This window comes from Poeciliopsis prolifica, unplaced genomic scaffold, assembly GCF_027474105.1.
Source record: "Poeciliopsis prolifica strain line A6 unplaced genomic scaffold, Auburn_PproV2 SCAFFOLD069, whole genome shotgun sequence".
Classification (NCBI taxonomy): Eukaryota; Metazoa; Chordata; class Actinopteri; order Cyprinodontiformes; family Poeciliidae; genus Poeciliopsis; species Poeciliopsis prolifica.
The window spans coordinates 1992501-2017674 of record NW_026562444.1 but is presented as its reverse complement, the minus strand read 5'-3'; the positions used below and the strand labels follow the sequence as shown (position 1 = coordinate 2017674).

General features: G+C 49.6%; 4 protein-coding genes across 4 annotated transcripts; 2 read left to right on the top strand and 2 right to left on the bottom strand.

Moving 5' to 3' along the window:
- Positions 1 to 149: 149 nt before the first annotated feature.
- LOC129351633 (serine/threonine-protein kinase RIO1-like) lies at positions 150 to 6078 on the bottom strand. Its single transcript, XM_055020586.1, is given in 18 exon segments — positions 150 to 341; positions 413 to 492; positions 495 to 516; positions 587 to 640; positions 725 to 838; positions 913 to 978; positions 1091 to 1197; positions 1277 to 1380; positions 1451 to 1588; positions 1666 to 1752; positions 1845 to 1925; positions 2008 to 2120; positions 2228 to 2320; positions 2484 to 2526; positions 2607 to 2676; positions 2997 to 3084; positions 3184 to 3349; positions 5892 to 6078. Coding segments are annotated over 18 exon segments (1590 nt in total). The 5' UTR covers positions 5945 to 6078; the 3' UTR covers positions 150 to 230.
- A 323-nt stretch (positions 6079 to 6401) lies between these two features.
- LOC129351682 (ribonuclease P protein subunit p40-like) lies at positions 6402 to 9313 on the top strand (the record flags this gene model as incomplete). Its single annotated transcript, XM_055020620.1, is given in 10 exon segments — positions 6402 to 6451; positions 6453 to 6513; positions 7860 to 8004; positions 8075 to 8143; positions 8212 to 8304; positions 8378 to 8500; positions 8573 to 8738; positions 8809 to 8943; positions 9007 to 9024; positions 9026 to 9313. Coding segments are annotated over 10 exon segments (1038 nt in total), but the record flags the coding sequence as incomplete, so codon positions are not given.
- Positions 9314 to 10100: 787 nt separating this feature from the next.
- LOC129351800 (chromodomain Y-like protein) lies at positions 10101 to 21112 on the bottom strand. The gene is given in 8 exon segments (XM_055020679.1): positions 10101 to 10691; positions 10767 to 10910; positions 12531 to 12741; positions 12815 to 12987; positions 13076 to 13248; positions 13251 to 13292; positions 13737 to 14316; positions 20837 to 21112. Coding segments are annotated over 8 exon segments (1506 nt in total). The 5' UTR covers positions 20861 to 21112; the 3' UTR covers positions 10101 to 10532.
- A 2376-nt stretch (positions 21113 to 23488) lies between these two features.
- On the top strand, positions 23489 to 24498 carry LOC129351681 (uncharacterized protein K02A2.6-like). Its single transcript, XM_055020619.1, has one exon. The coding sequence runs from the start codon at positions 23557 to 23559 to the stop codon at positions 24496 to 24498; it is 942 nt and encodes a 313-aa protein (XP_054876594.1). The 5' UTR covers positions 23489 to 23556.
- Positions 24499 to 25174: the final 676 nt, after the last annotated feature.

Genomic DNA, 25174 nt, shown 5'->3' with positions numbered 1-25174 from the left:
ATTGCCACCATGGCTAAGCTAATTAGCATAGCTTCATTACTAGCTTAATTATTAACATCATGAATTGATGTCACCAGCATGACCTTTGACCTCTCAGCAGAGCCACAGTTCATCCACATTTATATCAAGTCAAGAAATTCTGAGACAAGTTTGGTTTGAGATCAAAGCTTTAATAAGAACAGAACCACAGAGCCGGTTCCCAGGCAGAACCGGGTCGGTTCTTAGGCGGGTCATCGGCCCTTCTTCATCTTGGCCACCTTCTCCTTCCTCTTCTTCACGTGTTTGGGGACTTTGCTCTTCCTCCTCTCCCTCTGGGCCTCCTTCACCATCCTCTTCCTCTCCTGGAAAAACAAGGAGTTGAAATCAGGAGGTTCTGCTTCTGGTTCTGGTTCTGGTTCCACGGACCAAGCACCTTCTTATCCATCGGACTTCCATCTTGGTCTTCCTCTTCCTTCTCTTCCTCACCCTCCTCTTCCTCTTCTGAAGAAGGCCGTCCTCCTCCAGCAGAGCCGGAACCTAGCAGCGGATCAGAACGTCAGCAGGAACCGGAACCAGAACCAGAAACAGAACCAGAAGTGGTACCAACCATCTGGACTCCAGAGAGGTCCTTCTTCAGGCCAGTCAGCGTCTGGTACAGAACCTGAGAATAGGGATCCTTCATCATCATCATCATCATTAATTCAGTTAAAAACCATAGAAGAAGACGGGGCGCTGCTGCTCTTACTTCGTCATAGTGACCACTAATGGCCGCCGCCTCCTCGGACCTCATCAGCTCGACATGGCGCTCGTAGCCTCTCACCTGGGTCAGCGTGCGCGGGATGTAGGCCTGCTTAAACACCTGTGGGGGGGGGCGGAGCCTCAGTGAACTCTGGGAGCCAATCGGAGAGGAGGGCGGGGCCTAATAGCCGTTACCTCCTCGTCGACCCGGTCCCGGTCCGATCGCTGCTCCGCCGTGCGCTGGGTTGCCGTGGCCATGGCCTGCTCCACCAATCACAGACAGCCGGGAGTCAGGGGGCGTTCCGGACCCGACCGGAACCAGAGCGGGTTCTGGTTCCGGTCGGGTCTGGAGGAACCGCCGGGTTCTGCTCACCTTGTCCAGGTACGCCTCCATATTGCCGCTGGAGACGGCCGGGTCGGTGATGAAGTCAAACAGCTCCCGCACCGTCATGGCCGCCACGCCGCGCCGCGCAAAGAACTCTGGAAACCACAGATGGGTCAGAACCATTAAGGGTCAGAACCAGACCATCCTGCGAGTCAGAACCGGAACCGGGCCCACCGTTAACGTTGCTGCAGTCCTTGCGCAGAAAGTCCAAGGCGTGCGGATGGTCGTGCTCCACCGCTTGTGACACGTCGATGATGTAAGCATCTCCGTCGTGGTACCTGTAACCAGATCAGAACCGGGTCAGAGGAGCCCGACTGGAACCAGATGGATCGGGTCGGTTCCGCTCACAGCATGTTGAACTCGCTGAGGTCGGCGTGGACGAGCCGGGCCCGCTGGAACATCCGCTGCATGTCCCGGACCACCTGCAGGTACAGCTGCCGGGCCTTGGACTCGCTCAAAGTCGCGTGCTTCAGCAGAGGAGCCGGCCTGAACCCAACAGAACCAGAACTTTCGTCAGCATCCGGCTGGACGCACACCGAATTGGAACCGGTTCCGGTTCTTACCTGTTGTCTTTTCCGATGAAACCCATTAGCAGAACGTGACTCCGGAGCAGAACCGGTTCTGGACTGGGAACACCGGCCGCCTGCAGTCTGGAACAAGAACCGGTTCTGATGATTCTACGAGGTTCTACTGGGTTCCACTGGGCTCTACTGGGCTCTGAGTGTCAGGCCGAGGTTCTGACCTGATCAGGTTCCTCATCTCTTTCTCGGCCCAGGTTCTCACCATCTTCCTGGGATTTCCTTTACAGTAGCCGTGGCGGAACCTGCAGAACAAAACCGGAACCAATGTGGGCTCAGATCCACAGAGGCTACTCTTATTTTGAAAGACACAGGAAGCGGACTGACCTGAATTCTCCGCTGACGTACTTGTCCCGGTCCTTGAACTGCAGGATGGACGTTTTGTAGATCTTGATAGCTCTGCTCTCTCCACCCGATGTGCTGGCGTGGTAAACGTTGGCCTGAGCGACCGCAGGAACCCACTGGTTACCACGGCAACCAACCCGCCCGCCCCGAACCGGTCCGAACCGGTCCGAACCGCTCTGCACCAGAACCCAGGTCACCTCACCTCCTTCCCGGTGCTGATGCAGCCGTTGATCTCGCTGATGATTCCGCGACTCAGCATCTTGAACAGAATCATCCGAGTCCGAGGGTCCAACACCTGCAGAGGAACGCAACGGGTCACTTCCTGTCAGCCGGTACAGGGTCACTTCCTGTCAGCCGGTACAGGGTCACTTCCTGTCAGCCGGTACAGGGTCACTTCCTGTCAGCCGGTACAGGGTCACTTCCTGTCAGGGTCACTTCCTGCCATCCACAATCCTGACCTGTTCTACGGTGGCTCGGTCTGATTTGTCCTTCACTCGGTACCTGTGAAGGGAACCAATCAGAAGGTTAGAGAGGAGTCACATGACCAGCAGGTGAGCAACTGCAGGTGAGGGCAGACGTACGTTCCGGCCTCCTTCTGCCTCTGAATGGCCGTCACCTTGTTGGTCACGCTGTCCTCCAACTTCAGCTGGTCTGCAGGAACAACACAGCAACTCAGGTACAGGACACACCTGAGGGGGCGGAGCCACCACACAGGTGACACTTGTACAGAAAGCAGGACCAGATCCGACCCGGATCAGCGCTAACGGTTAGTGTTTACTGTAGCGGCTCCACTGGTAGCTAGCAGCTACATTAGCAGCCAGCCTAACCCGCTAACCCTAATCCCAGCTAGCAGCTACATTGGCTGGGTTCTCCATTAGAACCTTTCTGCTGATCCGGTTCTGGTAACTGGGTCGCTGTGATGATGACGGCATCACATGGAACCGCGCAGGTTCTGTGACGCAGAGCCGCACCCAGATTGATCTTCTGCTCATATTTCCTCAGAACCTTGTCAGTCGGAGTCCATGACGCCGTCTTGCTGGACGGGTTCTGTCGGTTCGCCTGAGGAGGAACACAGAACCTTATACCGGACCCATTAGAACCTTCCTGATCAAAGGACGCCTACGCTGGTAAGCATGGTAACAACAAGCAGAGTCTGACCTGACAGCTGGTTCCGGTCTGGTTGATTCTTTTGGTCCAATCAGCTGGAGAGGTCCACTCCCAGTCCTCATCTTCATCCTCACCATCCTCATCCTCATCCTCATCATCCATCCACTCTGAGGTCAGCTGGGCCGTGATGTCATTAATGACATGCCCCGATTGGCTGCTACATGAACAACAATCGAGACAGAAACAGCCAATCAGATAGCAGCTGGAGGAGAGACTGGAACCAATCAGAGCCCTGATTGGTTAGCCGAGTCAGAAACCCGAAAACATTTTTCAGAAACAATGAACCAAACATCAAATGATTCCAGGAAATGAAATGTTGTGACTCATTCATTTAGATTCTTCAGTTACTGAAGAGGAAGGATCTCCTGTAGCAGTCTGCGCTACAGTGAACCTGAAGAAGCTTCTGACTGAAGGGTAGGGTGAGGGGTTAGGGTTTCAGCGTTGGCCAAAATCTTCTTATTTTATGAGGAATCCATCTTGGCATCATCATCTCCAGAGGTTCTGCAGTCAGAACCAGAACAGAACCAGAACCAGAACAGAACCAGAGCAGAACCAGAGCAAAACCAGAACAGAACCAGTACAGAACCAGAGCAGAACCAGAGCAGAACCAGAGCAGAACCAGAACAGAACCAGAGCAGAACCAGAACAGAACCAGAGCAGAACCAGAACAGAACCAGAGCAGAACCAGAACAGAACCAGAACAGAACCAGAGCAGAACCAGAACAGAACCAGAGCAGAACCAGAACAGAACCAGAGCAGAACCAGAACAGAACCAGAGCAGAACCAGAGCAAAACCAGAGCAGAACCAGAACAGAACCAGAGCAAAACCAGAGCAAAACCAGAGCAGAACCAGAGCAGAACCAGAACAGAACCAGAACAGAACCAGAGCAGAACCAGAACAGAACCAGAGTAGAACCAGAGCATAACCAGAACAGAACCAGAGCAGAACCAGAGCAGAACCAGAGCAGAACCAGAGCAGAACCAGAACAGAACCAGAACAGAACCAGAGCAGAACCAGAACAGAACCAGAGCAGAACCAGAACAGAACCAGAGTAGAACCAGAGCAGAACCAGAACAGAACCAGAACAGAACCAGAGCAAAACCAGAACAGAACCAGAGTAGAACCAGAGCAGAACCAGAGCAGAACCAGAACTGAACCAGAGTAGAACCAGAGCAAAACCAGAGCAGAACCAGAGCAGAACCAGAACAGAACCAGAACTGAACCAGAGCAAAACCAGAACAGAACCAGAGTAGAACCAGAGCAGAACCAGAGCAGAACCAGAACAGAACCAGAGTAGAACCAGAACAGAACCAGAGTAGAACCAGAGCAGAACCAGAGCAGAACCAGAACAGAACCAGAGCAAAACCAGAGCAGAACCAAAGCAGAACCAGAACAAAACCAGAGCAGAACCAGAGTAGAACCAGAGCAGAACCTGAGCAGAACCAGAACTGAACCAGAGCAAAACCAGAACAGAACCAGAGAAGAACCAGAGCAGAACCAGAGCAGAACCAGAACAGAACCAGAGCAAAACCAGAACAGAACCAGAGCAGAACCAGAGCAGAACCAGAGCAGAACCAGAACAGAACCAGAGCAGAACCAGAACAGAACCAGAGCAGAACCAGAGCAGAACCAGAGCAGAACCAGAACAGAACCAGAGCAAAACCAGAGCAGAACCAGAGCAGAACCAGAACAAAACCAGAGCAGAACCAGAGCAGAACCAGAGCAGAACCTGAGCAGAACCAGAACAGAACCAGAACAGAACCAGAACAGAACCAGCAGAACCAGAACAGAACCAGAGCAGAACCAGAACAGAACCTGAGCAGAACCAGAACAGAACCAGAACAGAACCAGAGCAGAACCAGAACAGAACCAGAGCAGAACCAGAACAGAACCAGAGCAGAACCAGAACAGAACCAGAGCAGAACCAGAACAGAACCAGAACAGAACCAGAGCAGAAACAGAACAGAACAAGAACAGAACCAGACCAGAACCAGAACAGAACCAGAGCAGAACCAGAACAGAACCAGAGCAGAACCAGAACAGAACCAGAGCAGAACCAGAACAGAACCAGAGCAGAACCAGAACAGAACCAGAACAGAACCAGAGCAGAAACAGAACAGAACAAGAACAGAACCAGACCAGAACCAGAACAGAACCAGAGCAGAACCAGAGCAGAACCAGAACAGAACCAGAGTAGAACCAGAGCAGAACCAGAACAGAACCAGAGCAGAACCAGCCTTCTTATTCAGGCTTCTGAGCCTCTTGAGCTCCTGGTTCTGGTGGTTCTGAAGGTCCTGGTGGTTATGAAGGTTCTGGTGGTTCTGAAGGTCCTGGTGGTTCTGATCAGGCTGAGTTCTGTTCTGTTTGTGAGGCAGGTTAAGATGGCGTCTCCGTCTCCATAGCGATAAGCAAACTGCAGGGTTCGGATGGGCTCGTTCAGGTCCAATAGGCGGCTCTCCGGGACCTTCATGATGTGGGTTGTGATGGCAACAGGTCTACAGTTTTCTGTGGTACCGGAACCAGGCAGGTTGAAGAGATGCTGCAGAATCCCACAGAACCGACACCATCTGGACCTGGTTCTGGTTCCGACTCTCCAGACCCGGAATGAGGTTCTGATCTGACCCGGTCTCAGCGGCTTAAACAAAGGAAAAGAACCAGAACCAAACGGTTCTGCTCGTTCGGAACCGGTCTGCCTCACCTGTCCTCCTCTGCGTCATCAAACTGGCCAGAGACGCTCGTGACCTGTTCCATGACGTCACAGCGCACAGAAACTCAAACAGGTTCGATCTCACCGATCCTGACCAGAACCAGAACCAAACTCCTCCAGCTCGCGCCACCGCGTGGCTGAGTTACTTCCGGGTTGCGTGCGTCACTACGGCAACACGGATGTGACGTATTTCCAAACGCGGCTCAGATCCGAAGTTTCGGAAGAAACTCGCCGATTCTGGTGTTTGTCAGAGTGCAGGAGGTTCTGGTACCGACTCAGATCTGAGTTCTTCTGGGAGCAGAACCAGAAGAACTCAGATCTTTTATTAAAAATAATCTGCTATAAGCTCATATATAATCTGACTCTGAGGTGTGTGAAAGATAAGCTCTGAGTGAACTGGGAACACTGGGAACCACTCTCCACTCCGGCCGGCAGGGGGCGCTGAATAAACGGAACTCTGTGGCTGCGGATCCGACTCAGGACGATCCGGTTCCGTAAACATGTGCGGACCTGAGCCGAACCCAGCGAAACCTGCTGGTCTGTGAGCGGTCCATTTTTGGACGAAAAGAACCGGGTCAGCTCCCAGGTGGAGCAGCTGCGCTTCAACTACAAGGTAAGACATGCGCATGCGCATGAACACGTGCTGAGTTGTTTGGGTCGGAACCACCTGAGAGCCACATCGGACAGCGCCAGAACCCGAATCGAACAATGAGTTCATCAGAACCCCGGGGGTCCAGAACTTGAAATAAAGATTTGTTACTTCCGTTTCAACACCGAACCGAACCTGCTGATCCATCTGCGGTCAGATCGAGCTCAGATGCTACTGGAAAAGTATTCATACCATCCAGTAATAAATGGAAGCATCTCATCATCATCCTACCAAAGTTTGAAATGAAAAGCTGCAGATGCAGCTGATCCTTTCCTACAATATCTAGCTGTTAATATCTGAGACACAGAGGCGTTTGTTAGAATAAAACCGGATCAGATGGAAACAGCTTTTATTGGAATTAAACACTAATCCAGATCACTGGAACGGTTTTTGTGCATTAATACTTTATATGTTATCAGCATCAGCCACAACGTGTCACTGAAATGATGGGATATGATTCATATGCACTGATATTACAGCTTCACATCGTATCGCTAACATCTATTTAGCAAGTTTAGTCGACAAGAGTGGAATTAAACTAACATATTTTAACGTATAGGGACAAAAAACCAAAACATATTTAGTCCTGATTAACCACCAAATAATAACTTGTTTACAGTAAGGACAGTGCAGAGCAAACTAAACCATCATTCCATTGACAAGCTGCTAGTAATCCAGCTGCTTCATGAAAGAAAATCAATGAAATAAAGATTATTGTCATCTGTGATGAAATAAAACACCTGAAACTAAACTTCCACAGGCAGGACGGATTGAGAAGAAATCTGCTGACTCAGCAGATTGTGACTGCTGACTCAGCAGATTGTGTGTTGATGCATAAGGTAGGATGGACTGACGGGTAGCACAGATAAACGGAACGCCTGAACGCTGAGCGGACCGGGACCAGAATGTGAGCTGACCCAGATCTATGTGACTCAGACATGTGATCTAGACAGAACATGATGGCAGAACCAGAACCTGCAGCAGCTGGACCAGGTCAGAACCAGGGACTCACCCCAGCAGCAGCAGGTTCTTAACTCAGATCTATCAGAACCTCTCTGAGCCGGTCAGGTCCAGTTTATTGGACCAGAACTTTGGTTCTGATCGTCTGTCATCCCGCAGCATTACCTGCCCAGGTGAGATCAGCAGTTGTAGGCTGCAGCCTGGTTCTGCTGGACCTCTAAGAGAACCAGAACCACTGGTTAGTTTCCTCTAGGTGGGACAAACTGGACTGCTTCCTGACCCGGTCACCAAAACCAATCCAGTTCTGGGTCTGCAGGAAGACATTTTGCTGAATGCTCTCACCTGCACAGGTATCTGTGCTGCTACCTGAGTGTGGCTCCGCCCCCTCTCACCTGGAGTCCATCCTGAACAGCTTCAGCAGCTTCTTCCTGCTCAAGCAGCTGCCATTATATGAGCTGCTGGACAAAGACTTCCTGCAGAGCGCTGTGTACCAAGGTAACGCACCTGTCTCACACTCACCTGTCTCACACTCACCTGTCTCACACTCACCTGTCTCTGTCTCCAGGCAGCGTGTACGCTCTGTCTTTCAGAACTCGGATCGACGAGGATAACTGCGTTGCTCTGATGCCAAACGGTAAGCCGTGAGTTCAAGTGACATCACTTCCTGGTTACCTGTTGAGAGCCAGGTGTGTATGTGTTCAGGTCACCTGGTGTTCTCTCTGGATAAGGACGCCTTCGAAACTCTGGGCCTTGAGGGCCAACCTTCCAGATCCAACAGAACCAGCAGCAGATACGGTATCGGTTATGGTTCTGATTCTGTGTCAGGCTCGGTCCGGAACGGGTTGTTTACCTGTGTGTACCTGTGCAGAGGTCACGGTGGACCTGAGGGATGGCAGGATGGCTCCGGGTGGGCGGGGCTACCTGAGGCTGCTCCAGGCTCTGACGTCACGCCTGAAGCTGCAGATGGACTTCCTGATCTCGCATCATCCGGGTGAGTGACGTGACCTCTACCGACCTCTGACCCCTCGGGTCCCATCCTGGCTGATCGCCCTGTGTCCGGCAGGGGGCAGGGCCTCGCTGCGCCCCCTCCTATCTCGCTGCAGTTGGTCGGAACGCAGACCGGCGGTCGGCTGTCGTGCCCTGAGCCACTTGGTCTGCCCCGCCTTACGGTCATGTGACCCCCACGACCTCCTGGAGTGGATCGGCGCCGTGGACGCCGCCGTCAGCCGGTGAGCCTAGCAGCCGTTCCCACGCTCTGCTGGGTCACGACCGGGAGTCACTCTTCTTCTGTGTTTACAGTGAGAATTCATCCAGTGACTTCCTGTCTACGCTCACCTGTCTGGAACCGGAGGCGACCGTGAGCCGGGCGGTGAGCGTGTCGGCCTGCGGCCTGCTGCTGCCGCAGGACCTGCAGCACCTGGTGGAGGAGCTGAGGTCAGAACACACACATACACAACTCACCTCACCTGAGCACCTTGTGACTCACCTGTCTTCCAGGCGTCACCTGCAGGAGGCCCACCGACTCCTGGGCTTCTGTGACGGTTCATGGCTTCACCGACAGTCCGGTGTCCTGGGGCGACGGCGAGCGCGATGTCCTGACCGGAGGTCACGACCTCTACAACTTGCTGATGTTCCCCGACCACACATACCGCCTGCACCTGGCTGCTGGGGCACAGAACACCTGCCCGCCTTGAGGCATTCGCCCGCTCTGATGGACTTCCCTACCACCTCCAACGTCCAGCCGGGCCTCAGAGGTGGCGGGCCCCTAACGTCCCAGATTCTGATGGTTCGGTTCTGGTCTGTACTGGAACCAACTGGGCTAGGATCTGAGTTTGGCCTGGATTTACTGGGAGGAGAAAAGTGGACTCGTGTTCTGAACCGCCGGATTCTCTTAGGATTCTCTGTCATCTGCAGCTGTTTCAATAAATGGATCCAAGTTCTAGTATTTTGTGTCTATCATCATGGAAAGGGGTCTCCCAACCTGGTCCTCAGGGGCTACGTCCTCCATGTTGAGGCGGTTCCCGGCTCCTGAAGTTCCTAGAGGCTGAGGAAGTGATGTCATCACTGGATCAGTGGGCTGGAGTGGGAACAGCAGGCCCTGAGGACCGGGGCTGGGAGACCCCTTATATTGCAACGTGTTGTGATAATTGTGTTCACACAACTATTAGCGTTAGCATGCTAACCCCTAGGGTCGCATGTTTTTTTTTATTACTGTAAAACATTTTCATGACTTTGATGAACTTTGTCATGTTTTCCATTTTCCTGTACAAACAGGAAGTACAAACTATGTGCAGGAAGTACAAACAGGAAGTGGAAAATAGCAAAATCAGAAACTGAGAACTTTGTTCGTCTCAGAGCAATCGTCAACTGGAAGGACAACATGATGAGAAACAGTCGACTGAACGGTTAGCATTAACTACTGCTAACTGTTATGGGTTTGGCATTAGCTTTTGCTAACTTATGTATTTAATGTTAGCGTCTGCTAACTTTTACACAATAGACTACTAACGCTTATGCATTCGGCATTAGACCGGTTCTGATGGGAGGATTCTGAGCATCAAACCCGACCAGAACATTTTCAGAACCACACAGACAGTCATGTGACTTTAATGTGACACAAGCGCCAACAGTCCCATTTACCCAGAATGCATCAGGAGTGTTCACTGGAGTTGGATCAGACCTACGGGAGGCGCTGCACATAGTCTCAGCCTTTATGGACCAGAACCGCTGGCCAGGTTTAGTCTAGAACCTCCATCCAGGTCAAATCCCATTCTCTCCGGCAGATGTGAGAACAGGAACCTCAGAGGAACCCAGTCCGGCCCGTACAGAACCAAAACCAGATGTATTAGGACCAGACACAACAAGAACCGCCCCATGCTGAACCAGAGTGGGGTGGAACCAGGAGTCCGTCCAGAACAAGCGCGTATGCTCAGACACAATGGGTGACACCAGGACACGTCCACCAAGGCTGGACCACCACATCTTGGTCCTGAAACAGAGGCAGAACCGGTCCGGTTCTGGTTCTAGCAGAGTTCTGTTCTCTTCTGCAGAAACTGCAGGATGGAGTCCGTTCCTTGCAGGGATCCCCAGATACGCTTCAGGGCTTCGCACTCACGCTCGTTGGCTTGCTCCAAGGCGCCGCGGCTGGTGCTCCTCATCAGGGCTTTGGACTCCTGCAGAACCTGCCAGAACCAAAACACACTGACCCACCAGAACCCACCAAGCTGCCGGTAAAATGTGGTTAGAAAATCCCTCACCTGAGAATCGACGGCCACCAGCTCCTTGATCCGTAGCATCACTTCCTGCGTGAACGTTCCCGGCCACAACACCTGCGACACCAGACCCTTAAGACACGCCTCCTGGGCCGTCAGCTTCCTGCCGCCCAGCAGCAACTCGTTAGCCTGCAACACACGAACCAGGGGACGAGAGAGAACTCGTCTTCACTGAACCTGACTAATCAAATCAAATCAAATTTTATTTGTATAGCACATTTCAGCAGCAAGGCATTTCAAAGTGTTTTACATCATAAACACAAAGTCATGCAACATGGAATAAACAATACTTTGTTACATATTACATTTCAAATACAATTCTAAACGTGTGTTTTTAGTTGAGATTTAAAGGATTTCCACTGTTTTACAGTTTTCTGGAAGTTTGTTCCAAATTTTTGGTGCAAACTTCAAAGCCGGGACCATGATGCTGGGCTAGTCCCCAGTCCCTAGTCCCCGGTCCCTAGTCCCAGTCCCTAGTCCCCGGTCCCTAGTCCCAGTCCCTAGTCCCCGGTCCCTAGTCCCCGTTCCCTAGTCCCCAGTCCCTAGTCCCAGTCCCTGGTCCCCAGTCCCCGGTCCCTAGCCCCCAGTCCCTAGTCCCAGTCCCTAGTCCCCGGTCCCTAGTCCCAGTCCCTAGTCCCAGTCCCTAGTCCCCGGTCCCCAGTCCCTAGTCCCCAGTCCCTGGTCCCCAGTCCCTAGTCCCCAGTCCCTAGTCCCCGTTCCCTAGTCCCCAGTCCCTAGTCCCAGTCCCTGGTCCCCAGTCCCCGGTCCCTAGTCCCCAGTCCCTAGTCCCAGTCCCTAGTCCTTAGTCCCCGGTCCCTAGTCCCCAGTCCCTAGTCCCAGTCCCTAGTCCCCGGTCCCTAGTCCCCAGTCCCTAGTCCCAGTCCCTAGTCCCCGGTCCCTAGTCCCCAGTCCTAGTCCCAGTCCCTAGTCCCCAGTCCCTGGTCCCCAGTCCCTAGTCCCCGTTCCCTAGTCCCCAGTCCCTAGTCCCAGTCCCTGGTCCCCAGTCCCCGGTCCCTAGTCCCCAGTCCCTAGTCCCAGTCCCTAGTCCCCGGTCCCTAGTCCCCAGTCCCTAGTCCCGGTCCCTAGTCCCAGTCCCTGGTCCCCAGTCCCTAGTCCCCGGTCCCCAGTCCCTAGTCCCCAGTCCCTGGTCCCCAGTCCCTAGTCCCTAGTCCCCGTTCCCTAGTCCCCAGTCCCTAGTCCCAGTCCCTGGTCCCCAGTCCCCGGTCCCTAGTCCCCAGTCCCTAGTCCCAGTCCCTAGTCCTTAGTCCCCGGTCCCTAGTCCCCAGTCCCTAGTCCCAGTCCCTAGTCCCCGGTCCTTAGTCCCCAGTCCCTAGTCCCAGTCCCTGGTCCCCAGTCCCCGGTCCCTAGTCCCCAGTCCCTAGTCCCTAGTCCCCAGTCCCTAGTCCCCGGTCCCTAGTCCCCAGTCCCCGGTCCCCAGTCCCTAGTCCCTAGTCCCCGGTCCCTAGTCCCCAGTCCCTAGTCCCCGGTCCCTAGTCCCCAGTCCCTAGTCCCTAGTCCCCAGTCCCTAGTCCCCGGTCCCTAGTCCCCAGTCCCTGGTCCCCAGTCCCTAGTCCCCGGTCCCTAGTCCCCAGTCCCTAGTCCCCGGTCCCTAGTCCCCAGTCCCTAGTCCCAGTCCCTAGTCCCCAGTCCCTAGTCCCTAGTCCCCAGTCCCTAGTCCCCGGTCCCTAGTCCCCAGTCCCTGGTCCCCAGTCCCTAGTCCCCGTTCCCTAGTCCCCAGTCTCAACTCACCGAGGCCGGGCCCATAACGCGAGGGAAGGTGAAGGAGCTGCAGCCATCAGGCGTCTGGCCGCAGGAGGAGTATGGCATCTGGAACCAAGCCTTCTCATTGGCCCACACCACATCGCACAGAGGCAAAAGGGCGGCGCCAAGTCCGAGTGCCGGGCCGTTCACTGCCACTACAATAGGCTTCCTGAACTGGATGAAGGTGTTGACGAAAGTCCTGAGGAGACAAAGAGGAGGTGACATGGAGGACACGGAGGCGGTGACTTGTAGTCATTGCGTCTCCATGTTACCTGATGGTTTCAGCCATCTTGATGCTCTCCTTCTTCCTGTCATCAGCCAGTCGCCTGATGAAGTACAGGAAGTCGAGGCCGTAGCAGAAGACGCTGCCGACGGCGCCGATCAACACCAGCTTGCTGTCATCGGACGCTGCTGTCGCCATGGCGCTCTGGATCTCCTTCATCACCTGTTAGACAGCAGAGGGTGGGTCCACAGAACATGGCGGCAGTGGGGGCGTGGCCTGGGGGCGTGGCGGCGATGGGCCGTGGCCTCACCTCCGGGTTGAGTGCGTTGTTCTCAGAGCTCTTGGTGGACAGCAGGATGTAGGTGAAGCCATCTTGCTTTTTCACCACGATGTCGCGGTAGCGGTAGGCGCTCTCCGTCTGGCGGACGCTGACCCTCAGCCGCTTGTCGAACGTGGAGCGCTCCTCCAGGCGGCGCTTTCCACGGCTCCGCTTGCCCCGGTAACGGCCTCAATCAGTGCCGTGTTCCCTGGAGACAGAAACAGGAAGTCAGGCCTGAACGCCACCTGGACAGGTAACTTCCTGTGGGGAAACGGAACAGTGCTCCAAAGTCTGATGGAAATTTAATAGCAACGGATTATTCTGGGTACAAAGCTCTAGAGAACCCAAAGGGGCCGACCAGTTTAAAACGTGTCCAAAAGCAACCAGGCTGCATAAGGACTGGCAGGAATCCAGTAGTGATGTCACAACGCCACGGATTATTCCTCCCAACAGAAACTACAATCCGAGCTTTGCTATGAGGAACGCTCAAACTTTCTGTCTTTTCTGTATTTTATCATTTAGCATCTCTAGGCAGGTAAATCTAGACGGTATCTACAAACAGAATAAAGTGTTGAACTGAATCAGAGGCCAGACAGTGGAGGGGATTTCCTGTTCAGCTGTTTACAGATTAGCTGGTGTTAGTAAGACTCACCGGAGCTGCAAAGGGAGCGGACTGCCGCCGGGGTCATGGGGGTCACAGGAGTTGTTGGCGGCAGCTGTGGCAGTGGGTTCTGGTTCCGGGGCCGGGTCCCCATGCGGGCCCTCTCCTGGCCGGGCGCCAGCTGGATGGCGGCCGGTTTCTCCAGCAGGGCGACTTCGGGTGGGACCGGGTGCGCCTCCTGAGCGCCCCCCTCCAGGCTTTGCGCCGCCTCACTGGGCGAGTCCTCTGAATCCGGCCGGGCGTTCATGGGGCTCCGAGGAACCAGGATCTTGATCCCGCTCTTGGCCAGGTCCACGCCTCGGCGAGCGGGGCCAAAGGAGTCCGGGGGTGGGGCCTCCGTTGGGGGCCGAGGCTCCGGTCGGACGGCGCCGCAGGGGGGTCCACGGGTGGAGCGCAGCAGGGCGGCGTCCCGTTCCAAGTGCTGTCGGTTGAAGTCGTGGACGTAGGACATGCAGGCAGACAGGTGAGTCTCCGGCTCCCAGGTGTCGCTCTCCGAGCCGTAGCCTCTCCACCTCACCAGGTACTCCACCCGCCCTTTCCTGCTCCGCCGCCTGTCAACGATGCGCTCCACCTGGACCAAGCAGCAACGTCAGAACCTCCATCCGACCTGGTTCCTCTGCAGCAAAACCCAACCCTGGACGAGGCCCGGTTGCACTGCAAAGGAACCAGAACCTGGGTCCGACCCAGATGACCGCCGTTCGGTCAGCTTCCCTCCTATTGGTCAACATGCTGAGCCATTTAGAGGAGAAGACCGGAAGCACCGACTATGTAGGACGTGTTTCGCGGGTGCTCTGATGGGATATGTGATTTAATGTACATTTTTGCACCTCCTTACACATTTTTTCCTGAACAAACTGGATTAATAGTGGATGAAGATATATATTGAAGTGCAGCCTGTAAATATCGCAGCTAAACATGGGAAAAACCGACAAGACTACTCGCAAGGCTGACCCCGAGGCTCCTGCTGGACCAGATGCTAATAGCATTCTGCTAACCAAGATGCAGGAGATGCTGAACGACTCACGCACTGATCTCATCAGCAGGTTTGAGAACATTGTTTCGAGTGTCGTTAAGAGGGAGATCTCAGCCGCCGTGACACCGCTAGAAGCGAAAATTGCCTCGTTTGGGTCTGCTATACATGACTTGGAGCGGGCTGCTAACGATCAGGACGGGAGGCTAACCACCCTAGAGGCCTCGGTTAATTCTTTGAATATATTGGTGGACACGCTGTCCAAGAAATGTGAAGACTTGGAGGGCCGCTCCAGATTAAATAATATCCGTCTTGTGGGTGTACCAGAGGGATCCGAAGGACAACAACCAACGAAGTTTGTGTCAACGTTACTTCAGGATCTGCTCGGCCTTGATGCTAAGCCTGGCCTTGACCGGCTCATCGCACTTTGCGGGCCAAGCCAGCGGAGGGGGAGCCACCGCGCCCGTTCGTTGTCCGTGTCGCCTTGTTTCAAGAACGGAATGAGATTCTACGAAAGGCCCGTGAGTCGTCTCCTTTATTCCATGGAGGAAAGCGTGTGTTCATTTCCCCCGATTATTCCAACTCGGTTGCTAAAAAACGCGCATCATTTGCAAAGGTGAAGAAGGAACTACACTCTTGCCCTGGAGTCAAGTTCGGGCTTCTTTTCCCCGCAGTACTACGGATCTCTCTTCCCGATGGGCAAACTCACAAGTTCGAGGACCCAGCACTTGCTGCAGACTTTGTTGAGAAAAACATTAAAAATGTGGTTGATCCGACAACAGTTTAATTCGGGAGGTTCTGCTGCCCAGTGATGGGTTAACATTTTGTTTGAGAAATGTAATATTCTGTACAATACAATTACTAGTTAATACAGTATTGATCTCAACAGTTCCTTTTAAGACCTCCGTGAATACACTGTGGATGTAATTCCTAATTTGGAAATTTATTTTTTATTTATTGTATTCTATTTTCTCTTTTGGTTCTTACTACCACAAGCCAATGGGCTTTGGGTGTCCGATTGCGCATTAGTTCTTCATGTTTTATAACATATTTCATGTTTTTCAAAACCAGCTGTTCTATAAATGGTGCATTCTTTACATATTATATTTACATCACATTCCCAGGAGAGTATGTCAGCAGTTAAGACTACTTTCCTCTTTTAGTCTCTAGTAGGCTAGATGTTTTGTTGTATTTTTTCTGTGGGGTTTCGCGCATCCCGTTTGGGGGGAGGCTTCGGCGAATGGGGGGGGTTATGGAGGGTTTCAGGTTTTGGGTGTGTGTATGTTACTTTGTTCTTTTTGTTTGTGTACGTTCTCTTTTTTTTCAGGTGACCAGGGTGATCTTTGCTTACTTTTTTTGTTTCACTCTGACCTATGGCTGATCCTCACTTGACACCAGCTACAGCGGCAGGACGTGAGATCCGCTTCACCAGTTTTAACTGCAGGGGCTCAACAATCCTGTAAAGCGTAGTAAGGTACTACATCATATGCAACGACTGGGGGCACAAATAGCTTTCCTTCAGGAGACACATCTTAAGAACGTGGACCACTTGAAGCTGAGGCGCAGCTGGATTAGTCAAATTTATCATTCCTCCTTTAACAATAAATCCAGAGGAGTAGCTATTCTTATCAGTAAATCTGTCCCTTTTGTACACTCTCAAACCATATCTGATTCTTCTGGTAGATACGTTATTATCACTGGCACCATTTGCAATATCCCAGTGGCATTGGCCAATATATATGCCCCCAACTATGACAATGAGTACTTTTTTAAACATGTTTTTCAGTCACTTCCAGACCTGTCCACTTATCACTTAATATTGGGAGGTGATTTTAACTGCTGGCTTGATCCTCAGTTGGATCGCTCGTCCACAAACATAACCATACCTACGCGCTCATCCAAAATGATTAATTCCCTTATGTCCGAATTTAATGTTTATGATGCCTGGCGCTTTCTTCACCCTTCCCAGAGGGTTTACTCGTTTTTTTCCCCAGTCCACCATACCTTCACACGTATTGATTTTTTCTTGATTGATAATAGATTGCTGTCCTCTCTCACTGGGTGCAAGTATGATGCTATTGTTCTGTCAGATCATGCCCCAGTTTCTATAAATATTAGATTTGATTCTCACCCCATTGAACGGCCACCGTGAAGTTAAACACCCGTTTGTTATCAAATGAGAAGTTTGTATCCTTTGTAGCGCGACAAATAGATTTTTTTGTGGAAAATAATAGAGGTCCTGAAGTGTCGGCTTCACTACTCTGGGAAACGCTTAAAGCCTTCATCAGAGGGGAAATTATCTCCTATGTAAAGTATGAAAACAAGTTGCGCAGAGAGAGGATTACTACTCTGACACGTCACATTTCTCAAATTGATAACTTATATGCAGTATCACCTTCTCCCGCTTTGTACAAGGATCGCCTTATGTTGCAAGCTCAGCTTGATGTGCTCATGACACAACACACTACTGAGCTGCTACTTCGATCTGGGTGCCCAGTTTTTACGAACACGGAGATAAGGCTGATAAACTCCTGGCTCACCAAACTCGACGAGTGTCAGCCTCTCGCCACATCTCTCAGATTCAAACTACCCAGGGCGTCACGACTAACCCAATGGAAATTAATCTGACCTTCAAGGATTTTTATAGGTCATTATACTCCTCAGAATGTTCTCCTTCTGTAACCGATTTTGACAACTTTTTTAACAACTTGGAAATTCCTACCATTGATCAGGATGTAGCTGATAATCTTGAGAGGCCTATTGTCATCTCTGAACTCACTAAGGCTGTTAAGGCCCTGCAGGGGGGTAAATGTCCAGGCCCCGATGGGTACCCTTGTGAGTTTTACAAAATATTTTGGGACAAGCTTTCTCCACTACTTTCAGAAGTGTACAATGAATCGTTATCCTCTGGGCATCTACCTCAGACCCTTAATCAGGCGGTTATTACTCTGATTGCTAAAAAGGGCAAAGATCCTCTACAATGTTCTTCTTATCGTCCAATAAGTTTACTTAATGTTGACTTTAAAATTCTGGCAAAAACAATAGCATTAAGACTAGAAGCGATACTTCCCTCTGTGGTTGGGATGGATCAGACCGGCTTTGTACAGGATAGGAATTCCTTTTCCAACGTAAGACGGCTCTTTAATGTAATTTACAACCCACCCTCTATCAGCACTCAAGAAGTTGTGATATCTTTAGATGCTGAAAAGGCCTTTGACAGAGTTGAGTGGCCATATTTATTTTACTCTATTAAGAAATTTGGCTTTGGGGAGAACTTTCTGTCTTGGATTAAGCTACTCTATGCTGACCCATATGCATCCATTAGGACAAATAATACTCAATCTGGCTACTTTCGGCTCAGCCGCTCCACGCGCCAAGGCTGCCCTCTGAGCCCTTTACTATTTACTTTGGCAATTGAACCCCTCGCAATTGCGCTTAGATGTAATACACATATTAAAGGTATTGAGAGGTATGGTATAGAAACCAAGGTCTCTTTATATGCGGACGATCTTCTTTTGTACATCTCTAATTTGAATACTTCTATTCCTGCTGTGCTTGCCACACTTGGCAAATTTGGGCAACTGTCAGGCTATAAATTAAACCTCAGCAAAAGTGAATTATTCCCAATAAATGCTTTAGCTAAGAGTTACCCACTACGTACTTTACCCTTTAAGGTCATTGACCAAAGCTTTACCTATTTAGGAATCCAGATTACATATGAATACAAAGATCTCTTTAAAGCCAACTTCTCTTCTTTATTATTGCATGTTAAGGAAGATTTTGATCGTTGGTCGTTGCTAGGCCTCTCATTGGTCGCTCGGGTTAACTTGATCAAAATGAACATTCTTCCACGGTTTTCTTACCTCTTTCAGTGCATACCTATTTTTCTTTTACGGTCCTTTTTCAGCAAATTTGATAGTATGATTACCAAATTTCTCTGGAATGGGAAGGCCCCTCGCATAAGTACTCAATTCTTACAAAGACCTAAAAGGCTCTGTTGGCCCTGCCAAATTTTAGATATTATTATTGGGCTTCAAATATTAGACTTTTTAGATATTGGCTCCAGACAGACAGCTGTTCCTCTCCAGCTTGGCTTGGTATGGAGGCCAACTCTGTGAAACCTGTGTCCTTGGCTGCCTTACTATATTCACCATTACAGTCCTCAACTAAACCTTATACTTCTAATGTAATAGTTGAAGCTTCCTTAAGGCTGTGGATGCAATTAGACGACATTTTGGCCTACAGTCTCTTTCTGTCCATGCCCCTATAGCCTCAAATCATGCCTTTCCACCATCTCTCACAGATTTGTATCTTCCTTTCATGGAGAGAATAGGAATTACAACTTTTCAGGATATGTATATTGATAATACTTTTGCCTCATTTCAACAAATCTCTGAGAAGTTTGATATCCCACGCCACCAATTTTTTAAATACTTGCAAGTACGCAGCTTTGTCCGCTCTACCTATTCAAATTTTCCCAACCTTCCCGGGGATTCACCGTTAGATAGTTTTCTAAAACCTACTGCCAAATTGAAAGGGGCCATATCTTTTATCTATAATCAAATTACGCTTCTACGCCCTCAATCTGAACTCCTTTAAATCACATTGGGAGGAAGACCTCGGACAGGCCATTTCAGAGGATCTCTAGACACAAATTTTGTCGTTAGTGCATAAATCATCTATTTGTGCCAGACATAATCTCATTCAATGCAAACTTGTATATCGCACCTATTATACTAAAGCACGGCTAGCCAAGTTTTACACCAATGTTTCTGCTGCCTGTGATAGATGCCAGCATTCTCCAGCCAATCTGATCCACTCTATTTGGTTGTGTCCTCAACTTTCTAACTATTGGTCCAAAGTTTTTGCTATCCTGTCAGACATTTTTGAAAAGAAATTGCAGCTTGACCCATTGACTGCTTTGTTTGGAGTTGCACCTCCACAGTCCAGCCTGTCCTCCTTTCAGAAATCTTCTTTAGCATTTCTGACCTTTTTGGCAAGAAGAGTGATTATAATGAAATGGAAGTCGCCTCAACCTCCATCATATGTCCACTGGCTTCGAGATACGTTGTATTTTATTAAACTTGAGAAAATTCGGTTTACTTTAAGAGGCTCTTCTACGAGATTTTTGGATTTGTGGAGCCCCCTGTTAAGAACCCTTACAAAGATTAATTTCCCTAATGTCCCTGAATGATGAGGTGGTACGTATGTAGCTGATGTTTATCATTTTTACCTATGTCTCTTTTTCTTCTGTTTTCCTTCTCTAGTTTGACTGATATACTGACTGTAGTATCCCCTGGCACCAGTGTTTTTTTTTTTTTTTTTTTTTTTTTTTTTTGTTTGTTTGATTGTTTTTTATTTATTTTTTTTATTATTAATGTATCTGTTTCCATTTACTCTGACCTGATCCACTTAATGTATTTCATGTCTGTATATATTTGGGTATGTTTGGGTTTGTTCTAGCCCTATTAGGTTGGTAGCTTAAAGGTACATTGTTAACTGTGTAACTATTGTACTGCCTTTGATTTGTACCTCACGATAAAGCATAAATAAAGTTTTGAAAAAAAAAAAAAACATGCTGAGCCATTTATTTGCGAACGTTTGTCATCTCTAGCATTTTGTTCAGTGACAATAAAGAGAATCTGAATGAATTAAAGTAATTCATTTACCGCTAATTTTATCGCTCATTTTGGCAACCACAGAAACAAAGGAGCTAATTAATTGCAGAACCGATTATTCAGCAAAGGAAGAACCGCAGATTTAGATAAATAAGAGCGGAAGATATAAACGAACTAAAGTCAGAATCAGGTCACCAGTACAACCAGTTCTTCTGGACAGAACCCAAGCTACAGACTGGTTTGTCCTTTAAGTCCTGAGCTTTTAGTCGGAAGAGATGAAGCAGAATAACTGGAAACCAAACAGCAGCTAGAAAAACAACAATAACATCCCCGAAATGTTAATGTTCTCCCTCAGTGTGAAGCATGTAAGGCAGAATCTCGTCCATGTGTTAAAAAGAGACGTACAGGCTCGGCTGACCCGGTTCTTCAGAACTTTACACTCCAACTGTGTTACCTAGTCGCTACAAACTTCACTAAGTTAACTGTTAGCATGTTAGCTTTACCTCGTACAACTCCTCCGTGGCCATGGAAACCGTGCGCGCGCACGAGCGGTTGCCAGAAGCCTCTTCAGAGCTGAAGCGGCATGAGAAGAAGGTTCGGTTGTTGGTTCGGAACGGTTCCGGCTTCTGGTTCTGTCGGGCAAGTAACGGGAAGTTAAGTTTTCTGTCTGTTAGCCGTTAGCTGTTAGCATTTCCTTCCCCGGAAGCTCCCTCAGGGCCTAACTGCCCTTCAGAATAAAAGCCGCTCAGTAGAATAACGTGGAGAAACCGAGAACCTCAAGTTCTAACTTCGGAACCCCGAGCTTCTGGTCACGTGATACGCTGAGCTCCGATGGAAAGACTGAAGATTAAAACACGTATTTTGAAAAATGAAATTGTCTACATAGGCGTCACTCTTTCTCAAATCTAACAAAATGTCACACATGATGTCACACATTTGTCTGGATTGTGCAGCAAAACGATTCGTTTGTGCTGCTTTTGACTGATCTCATCTGGAAACCTTTTTATTAATATCTTTAAAATGAAGTGTGGTGTATTTACCCCCATGGTTTACTAGAGTTGGTACAGTCCATTGTATTCATCGACGTAAAGTTCTGTCTCTATGGTTACCCTGAACGTAGCACAACAATAAAGAGCAATGGACGTAGCTCGAGCCTCTGGTTATTAAGACACTACAACTGGCGACGAGGATACTTTTCGGAGGAGAGAAGACGTCAAGTGTCAATTCTAGTGAGAATAATGGCTCAGGTTGACAAAATAGATGACTTCAGACCCGAGGTGGAGCCGTGGACAGCTTATATCGAGCGTCTGGAGCAATACCTGGAAGCTAACGACGTTGACAGAAAAGCACGTGGCGGTGTTGCTAAGTGTAATGGGTGCTAAAGCATACGGACTTTTACGAAACTTAGTACAGCCTGAAAAACCAAAAGACAAGACATTTGGCGAGATTGTGGGCATTTTGAAAGAACACTATGAACCAAAGCCCATATTAGTTGCTGAACGTTTCCGTTTTAATAGATGCAACCAAAAGCCGAGTCAGACTGTTGCCCAGTATGTCGCAGAGCTGAAACAACAAGCAGCTAACTGTGATTTTGGTGCGTCACTGGATCCTGCACTGAGGGATCGGTTCGTAAGTGGAATAAAAAACGAAGCGTGCCAGAGGAGGTTACTTTCAGAGGATCGGCTGACCTTCACCAAAGCTTTTGAGATTGCTCTCAATATGGAGACTGCAGACAGAGATATTTTGTAAAAACAGACCTCTTCCATTCGCAATGAAGGAAAAGGTGGAAAAAGAACTCGAAAGACTGGAGGAGAGTAACATTATTACACCTGTGAGACACAGTGAGTGGGCAGCACCGATAGTGCCGGTGTTAAAGAAGGACACTTCTATTCGCTTATGTGGGGATTACAAAGTGTCAGTGAACCAAGCCCTTGAAGCCGATACGTACCCTCTGCCACGTTTGGAGGAAATACTGGCAACTCTCAGGGGGGGAAAGTACTTCTCTAAGATAGATCTGGCAGCAGCCTATCAACAAGTACTGTTGAATGAGGACTCCAAGAAGTACACAACTATCAATACTCATAAAGGACTGTTTGTTTACAACAGGCTTCCTTTTGGAATCAGTACAGCTCCATCAATTTTTCAGCGCATTATGGAAAACATAATGAAAGGGTTACCAGTGGTGGTCTACCTGGATGACTTGCTCATCACTGGACGCTCACAAGTAGAACATCTGAGCAACCTGGAGAAGGTCCTGCAACGCCTTCAGGAAAATGGCCTGCGAGTAAAACGTTGCAAGTGTGAGTTTAACAAGCCACAAATTGAATATCTGGGACACGTCCTGGATGAACATGGAGTCCACCCTTCAGAAGATAAGGTGAGGGCAATACAGGATGCTCCTGCTCCTACTAATGTGAAAGAACTGCAAGCGTTCCTGGGACTTGTTAACTATTATGGGAGATTTGTGCCAATGCAGAGCACGGCCCTAGCTCCACTTTACAAGTTACTGAAGGACAGTGTGTCTTGGAGATGGACTGCACCAGAGCAGGCAGCATTTGATAGATGCAAAGATCTGCTGACAAGTGATCGGGTGCTAGCGCACTATGACTCTAACCTACCAATCACTTTAGCATGTGATGCTTCTGCATATGGCATCGGTGCGGTTATACAGCACACAATGCCGAGTGGGGAGGAGCGGCCAATAGCATACGCTTCCCGAACACTGTCTCCAGCAGAAAAAAAGTACTCTCAAATAGAAAAAGAGGCTCTTGGACTGATTTATGGGGTAAAAGTTTCACCAGTACCTATGGGGCAGGCATTTCACCTTAGCAATGGACCATCGCCCCTGCTGACGTTATTTGGTGAGCACAAGAACCCCTACCGTAGCTGCAGCACGCATTCAAAGGTGGGCTATCATATTGTCAGCATATGATTACCACATTGTTTTCAAAAAATCATCAGAACACAGCAATGCAGATGGGCTCTCTCGCTGTCCTCTGCCAGAAACAAGTGACACTGGAACAGCATCGAGTTCAGCAGTAGTACACTCACTGCTAACTGAGCATTTTGAAAGAGCTCCACTAAATGCGACCCGAGTCGCTCAGGCCACACGCACAGACATGGACTTGTCGAAGGTTTACCAGTATGTCATGGAGGGCTGGCCTACTGTCAAGATGAGAGTTTGAAGGCTTATTACCACAAGAGAAATTAGCTTTCTACTGAGATGGGTTGTGTTTTGTGGGGAACCAGAGTGATTATACCCTTGAAAATGAGAAAGAGTGTATTAAATGAGATTCACTCTGGTCATCAAGGAATCGTAAAATCCAAGGCCTTAGCTCGCAAATATGTCTGGTGGCCAAATCTGGATCATGACCTGGAACAGGTCTGCAAAACATGTGAAACATGTCAGCTGAAACAGAAGATTCCACAGCATGTTCCGCTGCATCCTTGGGAGTTCCCCGGTGAATCCTGGAAAAGACTACATGTCCAACATGCTGGACCTTTCCTCGACAGCATGTTCATGATTGTGGTTGATTCATATTCAAAGTGGTTGGAGGTGTTTCATGTGCCACACATCACCTCACAAGCCACGGTGACGAAACTGAAGAGACGGTTTGCTTTACTTGGACTTTCTGAACAAATAGTCACAGATAATGCCACCACTTTCACTTCTACTGAGTTTCAGACGTTTGTGACACAGAATGGCATTTTGCACACAAGTGCACCGGGTCACCCTGCCACAAACCGTTTGGCTGAAAGATATGTGCAGACGTTTAAAGTGGGCATGAAAAAGCTGGCCAACCGCTCATGTAGCATCGAGGACAAACTTTCATTGTTTTTGCTACAGTACCGTGTTACACCTAACTGCACAACAGGTCAGTCTCCAGCAGAAATGTTTTTGCACAGACACATCCGTACCAGACTGGATTTTCTTAAACCTAACACCAAGGAGACTGTTCGCAGGAAGCAGTATCGACAAAAAGCTCAACATGACTTCACAGCCGTGGACCGTTCCTTTTCTGTGGATGATGCTGTGTATCTTCGCAACACAGGGGGAGGAGTTTCACAAGTGGACACCTGGACAGGTTGTAAGACAAAACTGGCCCAGTTTGACTTGAACACTGTGCACAGACGATATGGGGATCAGCTTCGTAACCAAATATAGAGGAACCTGAACCATCGACACAAGAGCAAAGTGACATAAATGTTACACCTGAACAAAGTGCTCTGGACTCTGGGGTGCATCCTCCTGTTTCCCCAGATCCTCCAGTGGTTGTGAGGCGTTCAACACGACTACGGAAGACACCGAAACGTTATCTTGAATAGCCTTCTGTTTATCTAGGCATAGCAGTTATGCATGTTAAGTTTTGTTATTATTCATGTCACATACAGGTTACATCTGAGTTAGATGCACAGGTAAACAGATGGGAGAAAATATCTTGATTACCAAGTAAATGCATATTTGGGTCATTGTTTGGTTCTACATGAAAATGCACTTAAGCTGAAATAAGTGACCTTAGTTTATTTAGTTAATAGAGATAAAAATGTTATTGTTATCTAAAGGGGATGACCTGATAATCATGTTTCTGGACTGTGGGACGAAACTGGAGGGAACCCAGCACGCACAGGGAGAACACGCAAACTCCATGTAGAAAGACCCCGGGCCGGGAATTGAACCCAGGACCTTCTTGCTGCAAGGCAACAGAGCCTTGCAGCCTGTTGCCTTGCGGCCTGTTGCGTTGCGGCTTGTTGCCTTGCGGCCTGTTGCCTTGCGGCCTGTTGCCTTGCGGCCTGTTGCGTTGCGGCCTGTTGCCTTGCGGCCTGTTGCCTTGCGGCTTGTT

Bases quoted from the DNA above. Each gene is read 5' to 3' on its own strand.
- LOC129351681 (XM_055020619.1), top strand. From the start codon at position 23,557: ATGGGTTGTGTTTTGTGGGGAACCAGAGTGATTATACCCTTGAAAATG.